General features: G+C 39.9%; 1 protein-coding gene across 1 annotated transcript in view; it reads right to left on the bottom strand.

Moving 5' to 3' along the window:
- The window catches only part of LOC100402529 (phospholipid-transporting ATPase FetA-like), an 89,192-nt gene extending 72,834 nt beyond the window's left edge, over positions 1-16,358 (bottom strand). The window contains 5 exon segments of the mRNA XM_035251397.3: positions 180-252; positions 3,493-3,554; positions 5,156-5,254; positions 6,085-6,197; positions 16,298-16,358. Of these exon segments, the coding sequence (XP_035107288.3) occupies positions 180-252; positions 3,493-3,554; positions 5,156-5,254; positions 6,085-6,197; positions 16,298-16,358 (408 nt within the window).
- Positions 16,359-18,898: the final 2,540 nt, after the last annotated feature.

Below are 18,898 nucleotides of genomic sequence, written 5' to 3'. Positions count from 1 at the left end.
TACCTGTTACTACAGTGAGAAATAGGCAAGAACAAGCTTCTACTGCAATAGCTATTGATTTCTGATGCAAAATGAGACAACAAAGGTCACCAAAACCAGTGGTGGCAGAAGTGCTCCAGGAGTCTCTGGTACCCACTTAATCCAAAAAAGAACAAGCCACAGCCAAAAGAGGTACTCACTGTGACAGGCTGATTATTTTCTAGCTTTATTATATCTCCCACTTGAACATTCATCCATTTGTCCTTCTTCATCCTGTAAGAAAACGACCTTTAAATATCTGCTCTGAGAATTTCCCCAAAGCTCTGCTTTGACAATCAAGATGATTCCCCAACCCTCCAAAAAAGGCTGAAAGGAATAAAGACAAGGCTCAAACTGCTCTGTGATACATCACTGCTGCAATCAAATGGGGCCTATTTCTCTTGACTTCAGGCTATAAGGGTTCTAAAGCCCTATAAAAGTATCTGTAGACCTACATGCACATAAATTTTTTTTTTTAGCCAGGTGTGATGGATCATGCCTGTAATCCTACTTTGGGAAGCTGAGGTGGGAGGCCTGCTTGAGGCCAGCAGTTCAAGACCAGCCTGAACAATACAGCAAGACCATGCCTCAAAAAAATTAAAGTTTTTTTTTTTCTAAAGTAAAATATTTCCAACGGTAAATTATGTAAAAGGAAAAATTAAAGTCTTCTCTGTTACCAGAATTTAGTTTTGCTCCCCAAAGGTAACCACTGTCAATAATATTTTTGTATTTATTTCTAGAAAATATCAATCCATATAATCATATGTAATACACACATTTAAAAGCTACATACTAGATACATAATTTTCTGTACTCTGCATTTTTCATTTAAGATCCATCTTCGAGAGCATTTATAGAAGACGTAGCTCATTCTTTTTGATAGCTAAAATGTATTCTATCATAAGGTCATATCAATTTTATCTGTTTATGTTAAAGTTAGATTATCTTTGATTCTCAAATCCCTATTTTCCATAAAAGGCAGCCTGGCAGTATGAGCAGATTCCACAATAATACTAGTTATTTGCCCGCCTTTTTTTTTTTTTTTTAACCTCAACTTCCCCAAATACACAGGGTCTATAAATCCTTCCTCCCTGAGAAAGAATTAAGAATACATATTGCCACGAGCATTTTGGAAACATGAGCTATATCCTTGCAACAATTATATTATGCCAAGCACCCAAAGGGCGAGAATGAGAGGAGTCTAGAGGCCAGTGTCTGTTTTGTCTCTGAATGCAGGCCTGTTATCTGCAGGACATGACATACATCTCCACTTTGCCAACTACACAAAGGCAAGGGTATGCCTAGAACACCTTTCCTAAGAAGACAGCTGCTTTGAGGAGGGCCAAATTTTCCAAACAACAAGTCCTTTTATATAAATCCACTGTTTCTTTTAGAGAATTTTCTGATAGTACTGTAGAGTAGTAGCTCCAAGCCTTGGAGAAAGACATCTGGATGTTTGTTTTGTCTTGACTTGACATTCACTATTACTCTGGCATTCTATCTAATGTAAAACATGAAGAGGAACAAGTGCTGTCACATTCTGGCTTCTCCTGGAGATATAAAAACTTATAATTTCTTACATAAGGAGCTGCCAAACTATTACCAATTTGTTCTTGGACATTATAATAATCATGTGTCCCAAATTTGGGAGAGGTGGAGACACTCTTTACTGATTTAAAATACTCAAGCCTGTCATACAAAACAGTAAGCATGTTCTGAAGCTGTTCTTGCCCTGGGTCAGGGAGGGATTAGTTTTAATAATCTAATAATCTGAATTTCAATTTCTTCCACCAGAGGGACAAGAGATAAAGCCTTATGATCTTGAGAGGCAGTGAGTTGAAACTAAGAATTTCTCATAAAGCCAGGACCCTTGAAGGGCAATACAATTAGTAAAAGAGTCATCTAAAAAAAAAAGTAGCTCACTGGCAAGAAAGTTTGTCTATCTTAGTCTGGAGTGTTGGGGGTCAGTGAGTGGAGGACTCTTCCCTGAAAATCTGTAACCTCATATGGAATGGGGCTCAAATTTATACTTCCTTCAAATTAGGTCTCAGCAGGTAATACCCTTAAGTCAACTGGCAGAAGCAAACACAAACCCTTATAGAGGGATACAGCCTCACCTCCAGCCACTTAGAATTCCCCTAAAGAAAATTCTAATGATGTACTTATAAACAAAATTATTGAGAAATAAAAAATGACAAAAATCACAACTTATAAAGCAGACAAACTTTTAAAATAGCAGCTCTGCTTAGACCCATGTTTCTAGAAAAGGAAAGCTGTTTTCTGGAACGTAGACTGTTTCAACAACCAATCTCACCTCTGCATATTAAACTAATCAGATACTGAGTAGCTTGTAAAGTCTAACCAGGGCCTTGCCTGTTAACACCTTAAAACACCACTATGACAAATTCTTTAATAATCTTATAAAACCCAAGTACTCAAGCTACTTGGGTGAGTTCATTTGACTAAATCCTCTTGGTCAGCAATTCGGCATATACTCAGTTTTGTCTTTTCTTTTCATTTCTATTTCCCTTCTTTTCTTTTTAACTACAACTGACTTTTTTGGTGTTATCTTATGGTACATTTCAACAGTTCAAAAGTTCAAAACTCTTGAGGAAACCAATCATTGTAAGAATCAGCAGACACAATACACAACAGGGTTAGCTGCTCAAGCTCTTGAGATGATAGAATTACATGATAAATACTATAGCTATTGGGTGTTTGGTAAGGCCACCAGGATATAGGCTGGACCTCAATCTTGAACTCCTTCAGGTTTGCACTTCCTTGCAATCATGCTCCTGCCCACACTGGTCACTTTTCCTTTCACACAATCTCTACTTGCTGAATTCTTCCCCTTCCTTTAAGGCCTAGTACAAACACCACACCTCTTCCAGAAAGTCTTCCTTGATTTCTTTAACCTATTATGATTGCTTATTTTTATTAATTCCTATAACAATTTTGTGTACCTTTTAGGATAGTCTTCATATTTTGCCTTACATAGGAATATGCCTGCCTTCTTCCATTCCTGCAACACTTTGGATAGCTATGACCGAACACTACAGCAGCGGGGTCAATGTCAATACTCTGTTTATATTGTTAATAGAAAAGATGACCTGACCAAAGACTATAGTAGAATGGCCAAAAACCATGTCAGAATCCATTAATGTTCTAAAGACAGATGTTTCCATGCTAACTACCACACTAATAATATCACTTGCATAGTAATATCATGTTATAAAATATTAATTGCTTTAATATATATTTTTCCTTTCTATTTTCACAAGCATCCTCTAAGGTAGAGAATTATTTCCATTTTATAGAAAAGAAAAATGAGGCCAACACAAATATCTGAGGTAACATGACAAATTCATAGAAACAAATTATTTCTATGTCTGAGGTTCTTTTCATTGTCCTGAACTAAAGCCAACCCTTTTCAGGAGTGGTCCTACCTGAACTAGCTTCCCTAGAAGAACTTACTTGCCATTCACCAGTAGCAGAACAGGCCGGTTGTTGACTTGATTGTCACTTTGGTGCCTTTTCTAAAATCACACAAGAAAATGTTCAGGAAACAGACCTATAGTAAACTGCATACAGAAGATTAACATTTTGAAATATTATACAATATAGTTCCTTTCTTTGTAATTCTTCTTTTCCTCTATACCAAGCTCTTCTACCCTTAAAACCAAGCCAAGAGGTTGATTATCTCCAGGAAGCTGGGAAGAGAGGGCAGGAAAATAATCCAGGGAGAAGAAAGAGACAAAATCTTGGTTTTAAGTATCAAAAGTGAAAAACCCAGGGGAATGGGAAAACATGTCAAAAGCTGCAGAGGACACAATTCAAATGATAGGCAGGGCTACAGAGTCCTGTGTGCCTGTAGGTTCAGGGAAAGCTAAGTATTCTCAAGCAGACTCCTACCTACCTCCAACCACGGTTGACCTACAGAAGCTTCTACAGTGGATACAGTGAGGAAAGAAGCCAATATTTAAAGACGAAATAGAAGGGAAAGAAACAGAAGGTATGTCCTGATATCAGGATTTACATAAATCTCCTCCTTCCAGTTAAGATTACTCCTTGAGTAAAGTGTGGAACTGGGAGTAGGGCAGAGAGAATTCTGTATTTGTCAGAATCCAAAATTGTCCAACTATTTATCCTAAAGATACTGAATTCTAAACTAGAAGTAATTGGGTTACCCTGAATTGGCAAATTAATTTTTGGTTCTCATTGGAGAGAGTTAAAATGGGTTGTGCATGTGGTTATAATCTAAACTGAGTTCAGTTATAGAGAAATAAAGTTATATTTTTGCACATCTAAGTTGTGACTGAAAGACGTGCTAATCCTGGGTTTAAAGAGGTAAAGTGCTGAGGAAACATACTGCTCTCAAACTGGGCTAAAAATCTATTCTGGTGAAATCAGAAAGACCTTCTTAGGGAAACTGCAAGCAGGTCAATAGGACTGGCTTTCCAAATCCCACTAGCAGGCATGGCACTGGGTTCTTACCCTTACCCCTCTATGCTGGGCCTGCTGTAAGAGGCAAAGAGGAAGCCATGTAGCACTCATTGTGAGCCAGTTTCTCTTTCAAGGCCAGAAAAGGAGTCAACCTCTGCATATGTCATGAGGCTTTCTAAAACCAGAGGGTTCCTAGCTGTGCACACCTAACAGAATTGAAAGTTGGAAAGGGAAATAGGGAGAGTTGAAGAGAATAAAGAAAATGTGGAGAGACAAAAAGAAAGAGAAAGAACAGGAAAGAGGGAGCAGGGGCAGATGGAAGAAAGGAAAGGGAATAGAGAGTGGAAGGAGGAGCAAAGGAAAAAGGATGAGAGCAAAGCTACAGAAAGCTAAGAGGAGTAAAGAAATAATGGGTTATTAAAGATGGAAGGAGGCTTGAGAGAGGGGCTAAAAGTGGTGGCAGTAGGAAGACAGAGAAAGGCCTTGCTTTACCCCTTTCTAGCCATACATAGACCACCAATCTTGGGCCTAAAGGAACATATATTACTCTGGGATGGATAAGGAAAGAAGAAAGGGAAATCTCTCTTTCCATTCAGGGTTTCTTGTTAGCACCAGGTAGTTCTGGGAAGTCCTTCATGCCCACAGCCTGACTAAGTACAGTGAGAGGAACTAGAGGCCAAGGAAGCCACTTCACCAGATCATTGATAGCATCTTTCACTGCTGTTACGGGCAACACCACCATCAGGGGTACCATAGTTGTATACCATGCCAAGGAGGAGATCTGGGGAATCAACTGAGAGAGAGAAAGAGAGAGAATCTTGGGTCAGAAAACTCAAAGGATAATACATTCCCCCCAACCACATCCCTCACCCTCAACACCACATTTTCATCTCCATGTGTTCATACTAAATCCAACTATCCTGAATGCTTTCCACTGTTGTATCTTTCATATAACCCCCCAGATGTACATATAAACATTTCCCAAGGAAAGATAAAAGAATAAAAAACTATAAGTTGCTATCTATCTATCCTGAACCCCACTACCTCTGTGTTTAGGGCACAGAGCATTTCTCCTCTGATAATGAAAAGTAATGGGTGTGGAGGGTGGGTAAGAGTAGATAAAGAAAAACTACATGCTCTCCCACACCCTTCAGTACAAGGAGGAGTGAGATGATCTGTCTCTCTCTCCCAGTTTGGGCCTATCCTGTCCTGCTTGCTGTCCTTATGCTGGCACTTATATTCTAAACCTTCTTTAGCACTCTCACATGTTAATTTTCTGTCAGGAAGGATGGGACAAGAAAAAGAAATAGGGTTGCAGTTGTGATGGGGTGAAGAATCTGTAGCCCCCTATGGTCAAACTGAACTGTGGCAATACAGCCAAGATGAGCTTCCCTTCCTTGGAAAGCGGTGACCTTGTCCCTTTCCTTGTATAGAGGCTTGCTATATACTAGCTAATCCAGACCACAGCTATTGGTGGGACTGGTCTGAGACTCCAGCCACCCATGTTCCTGTTGTCTAAAGAGAGAAGACATTTCCCAGTGTAGGGAGGAAAAAAACTGATTATACAGCCTGACCATAGAGAAGTTCATAAAATACTCTGGAAAAGGCCCCAAAAGGCAATACCTGTAAAATTAGCAAAATGAGGAAATATGCATTTGCAAGTCTCTGGAACTGTTCAAATAAGTTCAGGGGCAGGAAATTAAAGACATTATATTTTGAGGTCTTGATGGTATTTTCTGTAAGTAAACAAACAAACAAATAAGAAATATACAATTAGACAAAAGACAGCTCAAAACTGGGTTGATAAGAGGCTGCCCCTACCTCCCAATCTACCCCTCCCCTACAAAAAGACCAAGATCACTGAGTGAAATAAGAAAAAGCCACCAAAGTCCCCTCTACCCCACTCCCCACCACCACAGGGAGGAAGAGAGGGAAGGAATCTCTAATTTCCCCTTTTCCTTGAGGCCTAGAGAGGTCTCAAGGGTAGAAAGATGGCCAGGCTGCTCTATATGGTACTTTCTGTGGGGAAATGTATCTCTGCCCTGATAGAGTTCTTGTTTATTGATGTTATTGATGGTAATAATAATGATCAAATCAATAAAAACTTACATTTATTGAGTACTTACTATGTGAAAGGCACTGTTGCAGCATTTTATATGTAGCAACTCATTTACTCCTCACAACAACCCTATGAGGGGAGTACTTTTGAGGATGAGGAAATGGAGGCGCTGCATCCAGAGCTCTCTAACGAAGATTTCTTAGCCTGGCAAACTCAATTCGGTGTGCTTTTCCATGTTTTTTTGCAATATTGAAGGATGTTGGATGTTAAAAGCAAAGAACTGTCTTTCAACCCTAGCCCACTGAAGGTTTCGATACTGGTCACTGTCAGCATTGGAGAATCATTTGGCCCTTAATTGTCCTAAGAGGATTTAAATAGTTTTGGCTTATCCAAGATATTATTTTGCTGAGTGAAAATGGAAACTTGTTTACTTCCTCAATTCTGATCTTGAGATGTTCACAGGACCATCTTACTTTCTACCTTTGAATCTTAAATCATTTGTTCTAAGATGTCAGAGCTCAAATCTAAGAGCTCTAAAAGCAGAATAAGACCAAATACTTCCCTAAGTTCAGGGCTTATCTCCTACCTCTTCCCTTTAAAAGGACAGAACAAAAGAATAAAAATAACTAATAGATACTAGGCTTAATACCTGACTGATTAAATAATCTACACAAAAAAATCCCCATGACACAGGTGTACCTATGTAACAAATCTGCACATCCTGCACATGTACCCCTGAACTTAAATAAAAGTTAAAAAAAAAAAAAGAATAACCTACCTGCTGGCCTGGAGTACATATACTGCTCAAGCATGAAGAATGTTGCTAGGCCCTGCCTTGGGAGGACATCAAAGTCTTTCCCTCAGAGAATTAAAACTATTCAGTCCTAAGACTAATAGTCTTTGAATCTTGTGCCCCAGAAAGTTAGTTAGGCTATCCAGCCAAGCCTTGCCCAAGGCCTGTTTCCTTAGAGAAGCTGGTCAAATAGCTTAGCACTTAGGAGTTTAGAGATCCAAGCAAAAACTAAGATTTCCTTGGTGTTTTCTCTAAGATTTTCCAAATACTAATCAATCAGACACTATTGCATTTCTCAAGGCTTGCTCTGTTCACAGTCCCTATGCTGGACTATACTAGTGGAGGCTGAAAAATAATTAGGCAGGATGTCTTCTGGAGAAGCTCATGGTCTGTCTTGAATAAAATTCTAGTGAAACGATCTCTAAGGGCCCTTCTTGTCACAAGAATATATGATTCTAACATGGAAATAGCTTTCTTTGATCATAACTTTGAATTTCTCAGCGTCTAAGTCCTGATGGCTCTGATACTTGAACCCAAACATCTTCAGAGAGGTGGCCTTACTGATGTAGCTAGGCTTCACTGTTTATTTTCCATTTGATTTTATAGCCATTTAATATATTTCAGGTTTCTACTCACACAGGTAGCATTCTGCCTCAAGACACAAGTACAGGTATTTCTTTCTTTCTTTTTTTAATTGCATTTTAGGTTTTGGGGTACATGTGCAGAACATGCAAGACATTTGCATAGGTACACACATGGCAGTGTGTTTTGCTGCTTTCCTCTCCTTCACCCACATTTGGCATTTCTCCCCAGGCTGTCCCTCCCCAGCTCCCCCGCCCCGCTGTCCCTCCCCTCTTCCCCCCAATAGACCCCAGTGATTGGTACTCCCTTCCCTGTGTCCATGTGTTCTCATTTTTCATCACCCACCTATGAGTGAGAATATGCGGTATTTCATTTTCTGTTCTTGTGTCAGTTTGCTGAGAATGATGTTCTCCAGATTCATCCATGTCCCTACAAATGACACGAACTCATCATTTTTGATTGCTGCATAATATTCCATGGTGTATATGTGCCACATTTTCCCGATCCAGTCTATCATCGATGGGCATTTGGGTTGGTTCCAGGTCTTTGCTAATGTAAACAGTGCTGCAATGAACATTTGTGTGCATGTGTCCTTATAGTAGAACGATTTATAGTCCTTTGGATATACACCCAGTAATGGGATTGCTGGGTCAAATGGAATTTCTATTTCTAAGGCCTTGAGGAATCGCCACACTGTCTTCCACAATGGTTGAACTAATTTACACTCCCACCAACAGTGTAAAGTGTTCCTATTTCTCCACATCCTCTCCAGCATCTGTTGTCTCCAGATTTTTTAATGATCACCATTCTAACTGGCATGAGATGGTATCTCAATGTGGTTTTGATTTGCATCTCTCTAATGACCAGTGATGAGGAGCATTTTTTCATATGTTTGTTGGCCTCATGTATGTCTTCTTTTGTAAACTGTCTGTTCATATCCTCTGCCCATTTTTGAATGGGCTTGTTTTTTTCCTGTAAATCTGTTTGAGTTCTTTGTAAATTCTGGATATCAGCCCTTTGTCAGATGGGTAGACTGCAAACATTTTTTCCCATTCTGTTGGTTGCCGATTCGCTCTAGTGACTGTTTCTTATGCCATGCAGAAGCTGTGGAGTTTGATTAGGTCCCATTTGTCTATTTTGGCTTTTGTTGCCAATGCTTTTGGTGTTTTGGTCATGAAGTCCCTGCCTACTCCTATATCCTGAATGGTTTTGCCTAGATTTTCTTCTAGGGTTTTTATGGTGACAGGTCTTATGTTTAAGTCTTTAATCCATCTGGAGTTAATTTTAGTGTAAGGTGTCAGGAAGGGGTCCAGTTTCTGCTTTCTGCACATGGCTAGCCAGTTTTCCCAACACCATTTATTAAACAGGGAATCCTTTCCCCATTGCTTGTTTTTGTCAGGTTTATCAAAGACTGTATGGTTGTAGATATGTTGTGTTGCCTCTGATGCCTCTGTTCTGTTCTATTGGTCTATATCTCTGTTTTGGTACGAGTACCATGCTGTTTTGATTACTGTAGCCTTGTAGTATAGTTTGAAATCCGATAGTGTGATGCCCCTGCTGTGTTCTTTTTGCTTAGAATTGACTTGGCTATGCAGGCTCTCTTTTGGTTCCATATGAAGTTCATGGTGGTTTTTTCCAGTTCTGTGAAGAAAGTCAATTGGTAGCTTGATGGGTATAGCATTGATTCTGTAAATTACTTTGGGCAGTATAGCCATTTTCACGATATTACTTCTTCCTAACCATGAACATGAAATGTTTCTCCATCTGTTTGTGTCCTCTCTTATTTAGTTGAGCAGTGGTTTGTAATTTTCCTTGAAGAGGTCCCTTATGTTCCTTGTGAGTTGTATTACTAGGTATTTTATTCTTTTTGTAGCAATTGTCAATGGCAGTTCGTTCTTGATTTGGTTCTCTTTAAGTCTGTTATTGGTGTATAGGAATGCTTGTGATTTTTGCACATTGATTTTATATCCTGAAACTTTGCTGAAGTTGCTTATCAGTTTCAGGAGTTTTTGGGCTGAGGCGATGGGGTCTTCTAGGTATACTATCATGTCATCTGCAAATAGTGACAATTTGGCTTCCACCTTTCCTATTTGAATACCCTTTATTTCTTTTTCTTGCCTGATTGCTCTGGCTAGAACTTCCAGTACTATATTGAATAGGAGTGGTGAAAGAGGGCATCCTTGTCTAGTGCCTGATTTCAAAGAGAATGCTTCCAGTTATTGCCCATTCAGTATGATATTGGCTGTTGGTTTGTCATAAATAGCTTTTATTACTTTGAGATACGTTCCACCGATACCGAGTTTATTGAGGGTTTTTAGCATAAAGGGCAGTTGTATTTTGTCAAATGCCTTCTCTGTGTCAATTGAGATAATCATGTGGTTTTTGTTTTTGGTTCTGTTTATGTGGTGAATTACGTTGATAGACTTGCGTATGTTGAACCAGCCTTGCATCCCTGGGATGAATCCTACTTGATCATGATGGATAAGTTTTTTGAGGTGCTGTTGCAATCGGCTTGCCAATATTTTATTGAAGATTTTTGCATCTATGTTCATCATGGATATTGGCCTGAAGTTTTCTTTTCTCTTTGGGTCTCTGCCGGGTTTTGGTAACAGTATGATGTTGGTCTCATAAAAGGATTTGGGAAGGATTCCCTCTTTTTGGATTATTTGGAATAGTTTCAGAAGGAATGGTAACAGTTCCTCTTTGTGTGTCTGGTAGAATTCGGCTGTGGACCCATCTGGACCTGGACTTTTTTTGTGTGGTAGGCTCTTAATTGCTGCCCCGACTTCAGACCTTGTTATTGGTCTATTCATAGTTTCGGCTTCTTCCTGGTTTAGGCTTGGGAGGACACAGGTGTCCAGGAATTTATCCATTTCTTCCAGGTTTACTAGTTTATGTGCATAGAGTTGTTTGTAATATTCTCTGATGATGGTTTGAATTTCTCTGGAATCTGTGGTGATTTCCCCTTTATCGTTTTTTATTGTATCTATTTGTTATTCTCTCTTTTCTTTTTTATCAGTCTGGCTAGTGGTCTGTCTATTTTGTTGATCTTTTCAAAACACCAGCTCTTGGATTTATTGATTTTTTGAAGGGTTTTTCATGTCTCTATCTCCTTCATTTCTGCTCTGATCTTAGTTATTTCTTGTCTTCTGCTAGGTTTTGAGTTTTTTTGATCTTGCTCCTCTAGCTCTTTCAATTTTGACAATAGGGTGTCAATTTTGGATTTCTCCACTCTTCTCATATGGGCACTTATTGCTATATATTTTCCTCTAGAGACCGCTTTAAATGTGTCCTAGAGATTCTGGTATGTTGTGTCTTCATTCTCGTTGGTTTTGAAGAACTTCTTTATTTCTGCCTTCATTTCACTGTTTATCCAGTCAACATTCAAGAGCCAGTTGTTCAGTTTCCATGAAGCTGTGCGATTCTGGGTTAGTTTCTGAATTCTGAGTTGTAACTTGATTGCACTATGGTCTGCGAGACTGTTTGTTATGATTTCTGTTGTTTTGCATTTGCTGAGGAGTGCTTTACTTCCAATTATGTGGTCAATTTTAGAGTAGGTGTGATGTGGTGCTGAGAAGAATGTATATTCTGTGGATTTGGGGTGGAGAGTTCTGTAAATGTCTATCAGGTTTGCTTGTTCCAGGTCTGAGTTCAAGCCCTGGATATCCTTGTTAATTTTCTGTCTGGTTGATCTGTCTAATATTGACAGTGGAGTGTTAAAGTCTCCCACTATTATTTTGTGAGAGTCTAAGTCTCTTTGTAAGTCATTAAGAACTTGCCTTATATATCTGGGTGCTCCTGTATTGGGTCCATATATATTTAGGATCGTTAGCTCTTCTTGTTGTATCGATCCTTTTACCATTATGTAATGTTCTTCTTTGTCTCTTTTGATCTTTGTTGCTTTAAAGTCTATTTTATCAGAGATGAGAATTGCAACTCCTGCTTTTTTTGCTCTCCATTTGCTTGGTAAATATTCCTCCATCCCTTTATTTCGAGCCTTTGTGTATCCTTGCATGTGAGATGGCTTTCCTGGATACAGCACACTGATGGGTTTTGTTTTTTTATCCAATTTTCCAGTCTGTGTCTTTTGATTGGTGCATTTAGCCCATTTACATTTAGGGTTAATATTGTTACGTGTGAATTTGATACTGCCATTTTGATGCTAGCTGGCTGTTTTGCTCATTAGTTAATGAAGATTCTTCATTTTGTTGATGCTCTTTAGCATTTAGTGTGTTTTTGGAATGGCTGGTACTGGTTGTTCCTTTCTATGTGTAGTGCCTCTTTCAGGAGCTCTTGTAAAGCAGGCCTGGTGGTGACAAAATCTCTGAGTACTTGCTTGTTCGCAAAGGATTTTATTTTTCCTTCACTTCTGAAGCTCAGTTTGGCTGGATATGAAATTCTGGGTTGAAAGTTCTTTTCTTTAAGGATGTTGAATATTGGCCCCCGCTCTCTTCTGGCTTGTAGAGTTTCTGCCGAGAGATCTGCTGTGAGTCTGATGGGCTTCCCTTTGTGGGTGACCCGACCTTTCTCTCTGGCTGCCCTTAGTATTTTCTCCTTCATTTCAACCCTGGTGAATCTGACGATTATGTGCCTAGGGGTTGCTCTTCTTGCGGAGTATCTTTGTGGTGTTATCTGTATTTCCTGGATTTGAGTGTTGGCCTGCCTTGCTAGGTTGGGGAAATTTTCCTGGATAATATCCTGAAGAATACTTTCCAGCTTGAATTCGTTCTCTTCATCCCCTTGTGGTACACCTATCAAACGTAGGTTAGGTCTCTTCACATAGTCCCCCATTTCTTGGAGAATTTTTTCATTCCTTTTTGCCTTTTTATCTCTAATCTTGGTTTCTCATTTTATTTCATTGAGTTGATCTTCGACTTCTGATATTCTTTCTTCTGCTTGGTCAATTCGGCTGTTGAAACTTGTGTATGCTTTGCGGAGTTCTCATGTTGTGTTTTTCAGCTCCTTCAATTCATTCATATTCCTCTCTAAGTTATCCATTCTTGTTATCATTTCCTCCAATCTTTTTTCAAATCTTTTTTCAAGGTTCTTCGTTTCTTTGCATTGATTTAGAACATGTTCTTTTAGCTCACAGAAGTTTCTCATTACCCACCTTCTGAAGTCTGATTCTGTCATTTCGTCACAGTCTTTCTCCATCCAGCTTTGTTCCCTTGCTGGTGAGGAGTTTTGGTCCTTTGTAGGAGGTGAGGTGTTCTGGTTTCGGGTGTTTTCCTCCTTTTTGCACTGGTTTCTTCCCATCTTGGTGGATTTATCCACCTGTCGTCTGAGTAGTTGCTGACTTTTCGATTGGGTCTCTGAGTGGACGCCCAGATTGTTGATGATGAGGTATTTCTGTTACTTGGTTTCCTTCTACCAGTCTAGCCCCTCTGCTGTATGACTGCTGAGGTCCACTCCAGGCCCTGCTTGTCTGGGGTACACCTGTAGCAGCTGCAGAACAGTGAGGCATGCTATCAGTTTCTTCTTCTGCTATATTTGTCCCAGAATGATGCCCGCCTAATGTCAGTGATCAGTCCTTTTTGACGTGACTCTGGATATATAGGGGTCAGGGAGCTGCTTGAGGAGAAGGTCTGTACTTTATAGGAGCTCAAGTGCTGAGCTGTGAGCTCCGTTGTTCATTCAGGGCTGTTAGGCTGCTACTTTTATGTCTGCTGCAGCAGAACTCTTAAAACCCCTTTTTTTCCTCAGATGCTCTGTCTCGGGGAGTTGGGGCTTTCTTTATGAGTGTCCTTTGCACTATCCTGCCCAGCTAGGAGGCTGTCTAGTCACTGTTTGCCTGCCGAGGCTCCACCCTGCTGATGTGGGGTCCGCCCTGTTGCTGTGGGCTCTGCCCTGCTGCCACGGGATCTGCCCTGCAGCGGAGTCTCTCTGTTATGGCGGGTTGCCTTGGCAACGGCAGGCTGCATGAGCAATGGGAGTGTACCTCAGTAGGGGCGGATTGCCTCGGTAATGGTGGACGCCCCTCCTCCACTGAGCTGCACCATCCTGGGTTCAGCTGTGCCTGCAGTGAAACTCTCCATGCAGAGCGTTTCGAATTGCCGTTTTGTTTGTCCCTGTGGGGGTGAAACCCACTGAGCCTGCTCGCCTGGCTCCCTGCCTGAGAGCACCTTTTTTTTTTTTAAGTTGAACGGATGGCTCTCTCCCAGGTGTTTCGGTCACCTGCTGTTAGGGCACCGGGATCTGTGTGATTTCCCATGCAGCGAGCCACTGCGCTGGCTCAAACGCCACTTCCCAGGAATCTCCTGGTCTGGCTCACTGTCCAAGTCCCGTTTAATCAGAAGGATATGCTAATCTGCCCTCCCAAATCTCAGATTGCTGGTTTAGCAGGGCACCCGGGCCAGTGTGTTTTGTGTGGATTCTTGCAGAGTGCCGCTGCACTGCGGTGCCGGCTGAAGCGGCCGTAACAGCCAAAACAGCTGCGCTTGTGTCCCGTGTCTGTCCTACACCTGGGAATTTCCCCGTTCTGCGGGCAACAAAGATCCATCTGGAAATGTGGCTTTGACTCACCCTCTGAGCGTTCACTGAGAGCGGCGATCCTGAGTTGTTCTTACCGCGCCATCTTGAATTCCCCTTCCAGGCATTTCTTTACTAACTTTGCAACTAGAGTGTTTTGTTCTGCTCTTAAATGTAAAACTGTGGGGATCGCTCCTGCGAAGGGCCCTTGACAGAACCCTCGCCATCTTGAGCTTGAGCCCATACACGTTTCTCCTCTCCTAGAGGCTGTTGAGCTGGGGGAGAGGAGGAAGTCTGGTTGCACTGATTTTATGAACATCAATCTTTGCCTCTGACATTTGCGGCAGAATGGCTGAGCTCAGGCCTTGTGGTCTAATGAGACATTGTATGGGTAGACATTGTGTGCCTCTTAGTTCCTTCTCTGCACAATAACTGTATGACTTCATTTACCTCTGCTAACTCAATCATATTGTTTGCATATGATCCTATATGAATAGGCAAGATTAGAATGACATTTAGAAAGGTCCAGCTATACCTTGTTAACAATCTTACTTGCTTGCTTAACTGATTTTAAAAAAACACGTTTAGATTTATGATCCCCTTTTTGCAAGCTTTATTGTCCCTTTGCTGTACACCCTTTGATTAAGAGTCATACTTTCTGTACCCCTTTTCTTGTGATTTTTGTTCTTGATTTTATTTCAAGATACAATGGAATGTACATCACTCCTCAAACACTGAAAGGTATATAACCTGTAGTTTGCACAAATAAACTTGCGTCTTGGCACTTCTTGCTCCAGCATTGCCTAGCAGTCCTCCAGACCCTGCTCTCTATCTATCTTTTCTTCCGCGCACTCCCTCTTCCAGGTTAAGAACACTTGAGTGGGGCTGAGGCTCTCCGCTGGTCGGAAGCCCCCTGGCAGATGTGCCGGACCCCCACATCTGGCACCCAACGTGGGGCCCTAGACACGAAGAATCACAGTGACACTCAAGTTATTAAGGTGAGGCTGCAGCAGTAAGTTTAGCTTTTCTCGTAAGTAAGCTCTCTACTTTTGATTTTGTATAATATTAATCAAATTTTTTCTCTCTTTGTTGTACATACAAGTCAAAGTAAACAGAATTTCTCAGTTTCATCTAGAGTAAAATATGGGGCATATAGAATCTAAGAAGTGTAACTTGTTTATACAATTATTGCAAAAAATGATTAAGTCACATGGACATGATATTAAGCTAAAAACTGTGGAGGAATTTGTGAAATTGCACATTATTCGTGAAATTTACCCATAGGTTCCAGAAGGAAGAATATTGGGGGAAACTGCATGGGATGAAATTAGTGAGAAAATTGAACAATATGCCTCTCATAATAAAGCTTTACCTCAAACCGAGGATTTACTTTCTGTTTAGTCTAAACTTAAAGACAGTGTCTGCTCCTCTCAAGCGGAACCTGCTTGCCCTTGCTCTCACAATGCTATTTCTTCCCCTGCTGCTGCTTTCTCCCCTCCTGCTTCTGAACTTGATCCTCTCGATCAAATGGAGTGTGGTATTAACCATTCTTCTTCTAGACATTCACTCATGGATAGTTGCCAACTTGTGATAGAGGCTGTTTTAAAAGAGCCCGACAGGTACGTCTCCCCACCTAACACCCCTTGCCGTGATCATAAGCCAGTAACTCTTACCCTTCCCTCAGACCTCTCTGATCAAATCAGAGACTTACTTTCTCTTTGCTCTAAAGCACTCACCTTGCAACAACACTGCTTTCCTGTTGCTCAAGCACCGTCTTCTGTACCTTCTAATTCTTTAGTTATTAGATCCACCCCCACTGCTCCCATTTCCCCCTTAACACAAGCCATGATGTCCATGTATAAAGATTTTGTCGACGCTGATAGCGCGTCATTATATCCTCTTATAGAAGTTACTGATAATGCAGGCAATGTTACCTGTCATTATGAAGCTATCCCTCCTAAGTTCCTGAAAGATCTTAAAGAAGCCGCCACGCATTATGGTCCAATAACACCTTACACTTTGTCTATTTTAGAAAATTTTTCAACAGCTGCCTTGCCACCGGCTGAATGGATAAGACTAACTAGAGCTTGTCTTTCTAGTAGAGATTTTCTGTTATAGAAAGCCTTATGATGAGGCTGCTTTCAATCAGTCTGAGCTCAATCAGCGTGCCAGTAGCCAAGTTACTTTAGATATGCTTGTAAGCAAAAGTGCTTTTGAAACTTTACAAAATCAAATTGCCCTTTCTAATGAAGCTTTGTTACAAATTAATACATTAGCTCTAAAAGCATAGCATCAACTTCTATCTCAAGTAGCTAAAACAGAAGAGCTATCTAAAATTCGCCAAAGACCTAATGAACCATATCAGAAATTTGTTTCTCGTCTCTTAGAAGCAATTACTCATCAAGTTAGCGATCAAAAAGCCAGCTCTATGCTGGCCATACAATTAGCTTTTAAAAACACTAAAGTTAATAACACCATAGTGGTTATAAGGGCACTTATAACCAAACCAAAATTCTTAGGATAAGATAAGCATTATCCTAAGAACATCTCCTTAACTGTGAACTTCCTTAGAGTTTAGTCCTTTAGGCAGAGGTGATAAAATTTAAACCTGATAGAGGTGGTGAATTTTGGTTTGGTTATTTTTTTCTTTGGGCAGTGTTATGGGACTGAAGGTTAACTGGGGAAAGAGAAGAGAATAAAAGACAAAGGATATAATGAGAATCAGTAGTTAGGAGTAGGGAAGAGGACAAGGAGTCATAGTTGAGGAAGTTAGAGAAATAGGAAAATGAGCAATGCTCAGGACCAGGGAAATGAAATGGTGTTAAATATATCAGAATTATGAAATCTGTCCATTCACTCATTAAATATTCAATATACATTTATTAAATGTTGGCTGTGTGTGTAACATTGTGATAGAAACTGTGTATGCAGAGATAAATGAGATATCCTTTTCCCAAGGACTAATAGTTTCTTGGAGAAACAGAACTAACATTTTCGGAACCATACTTAACTCCTATGATCACCATGCAAGGTGAATATTATTGTGCCCATTTTACAGATGAAAGAACTGAAGATTAGAGAAGTTAACAAACTTGCCTAAGACATTAAGGTTAGTAGGGGCTGAGCTATATTCAAACTCAGATCTGTCTGATGCCAAAACCTAGATTTACTTTCCTCACTCCTTCTTAAGCAGGTTTAGAAGATAGAGAAGAGAAAAACCTGCTCTCATAGTCATATCTTGGACATTATAATATCCAAACTACTTGATATGGTTTGGCTCTGTGTCCCCACCCAAATATCATGTTGAATTGTAATTCCCAATGTTGGGGAGGAACCTGGTGGGAGGTAATTAGATGCCCCATGCTATTCTTGTGATAGTGAGGGAGTTCTCGTGAGATCTGATGGTTTAAAAGTGTGGAATCCCCCTCATTTTCTCTCTCTTTCCTGCCACCACGTGAAGAAGGTACTTGCTTACCCTTCACCTTCCATCATGATTGTAAGTTTCCTGAGGCCTCCCAGTCATGCTTCCAGTTAAGCCTAAGGAACTGTGAGTCAATTAAACCTCTTTTTTTCATAAATTACCCAGTCTTGGGTAGTTATTTATAGTGGTGTGAGAATATACTAATATAACACTCTCACTCAGAAATCATAAACAGCCCACTGAGACCACAAACATATGACTATATATATTTTTAATATGATTATAGCTATGTATATGTATATCTAATTACTTATATATGTATAAAATAATTGCTTATGATCAGAGAAGATTAAAAACAACCCAAATGTCCATTTAAAAGGAACTGGTTAAATAAAATATGTTAAATCTGCAGAGAAAATACTACATATTATAGCTGAAAAAGGAAAACACTATTACAAAATCATAATGAAAACATCTCCAGGATACTTTAAGGTTCAGAATAGTGTAAAAATAGAAAAGTAAGAATATATATTTGTATTTGCTTTATTTGTAAAAGAAACATTGCTTAATACACACAAAAAAACTAACAGTGGTTCCCTCAGGGGAGCAGATAAGGACGAGGATGGAGTACTGAAGCATAACTTTTCAATATGTCTTTTCATGAATTACTTAGTCAGAGATACAGGAATAAGTGAAAAATGGACAATCCAATAGAAAGTGGGCAAAGGTCATCAATAGGTATTTTCCAGAAAAAGAAATAGAAAAGGCTAATTAACATGAATGTCATTTTCATCTAAGAGCTGACAAAGATGAAAAAGATTGACGATAACCAGTTTGACAGGAACGTGGAGAAATGGGCAGTCTCTAATTTAAGTAGAAACGTAAACAGATAGAATTCTTTTTGGGGGCAATCTGGCCGCTGACAAATTTTAATTTTTAGTGTGGTATTCTTTTGGCAAAGCCAATTTACTTTTAGGAAACTTTCATAAGATACAGTTACACAAATGTGACAAAATATATGTATAATGGTGTTCATTCAACAGCATTTATCATAGCAAAACACTGGAGACATTAAAATGTTCATCAATAGGAGACTGACTAAATAAGGGTTATC

Source organism: Callithrix jacchus, chromosome 1 (genome assembly GCF_049354715.1).
Source record: "Callithrix jacchus isolate 240 chromosome 1, calJac240_pri, whole genome shotgun sequence".
Taxonomy (NCBI): domain Eukaryota; kingdom Metazoa; phylum Chordata; class Mammalia; order Primates; family Cebidae; genus Callithrix; species Callithrix jacchus.
This window is presented reverse-complemented; position numbering and strand designations above follow the sequence as displayed.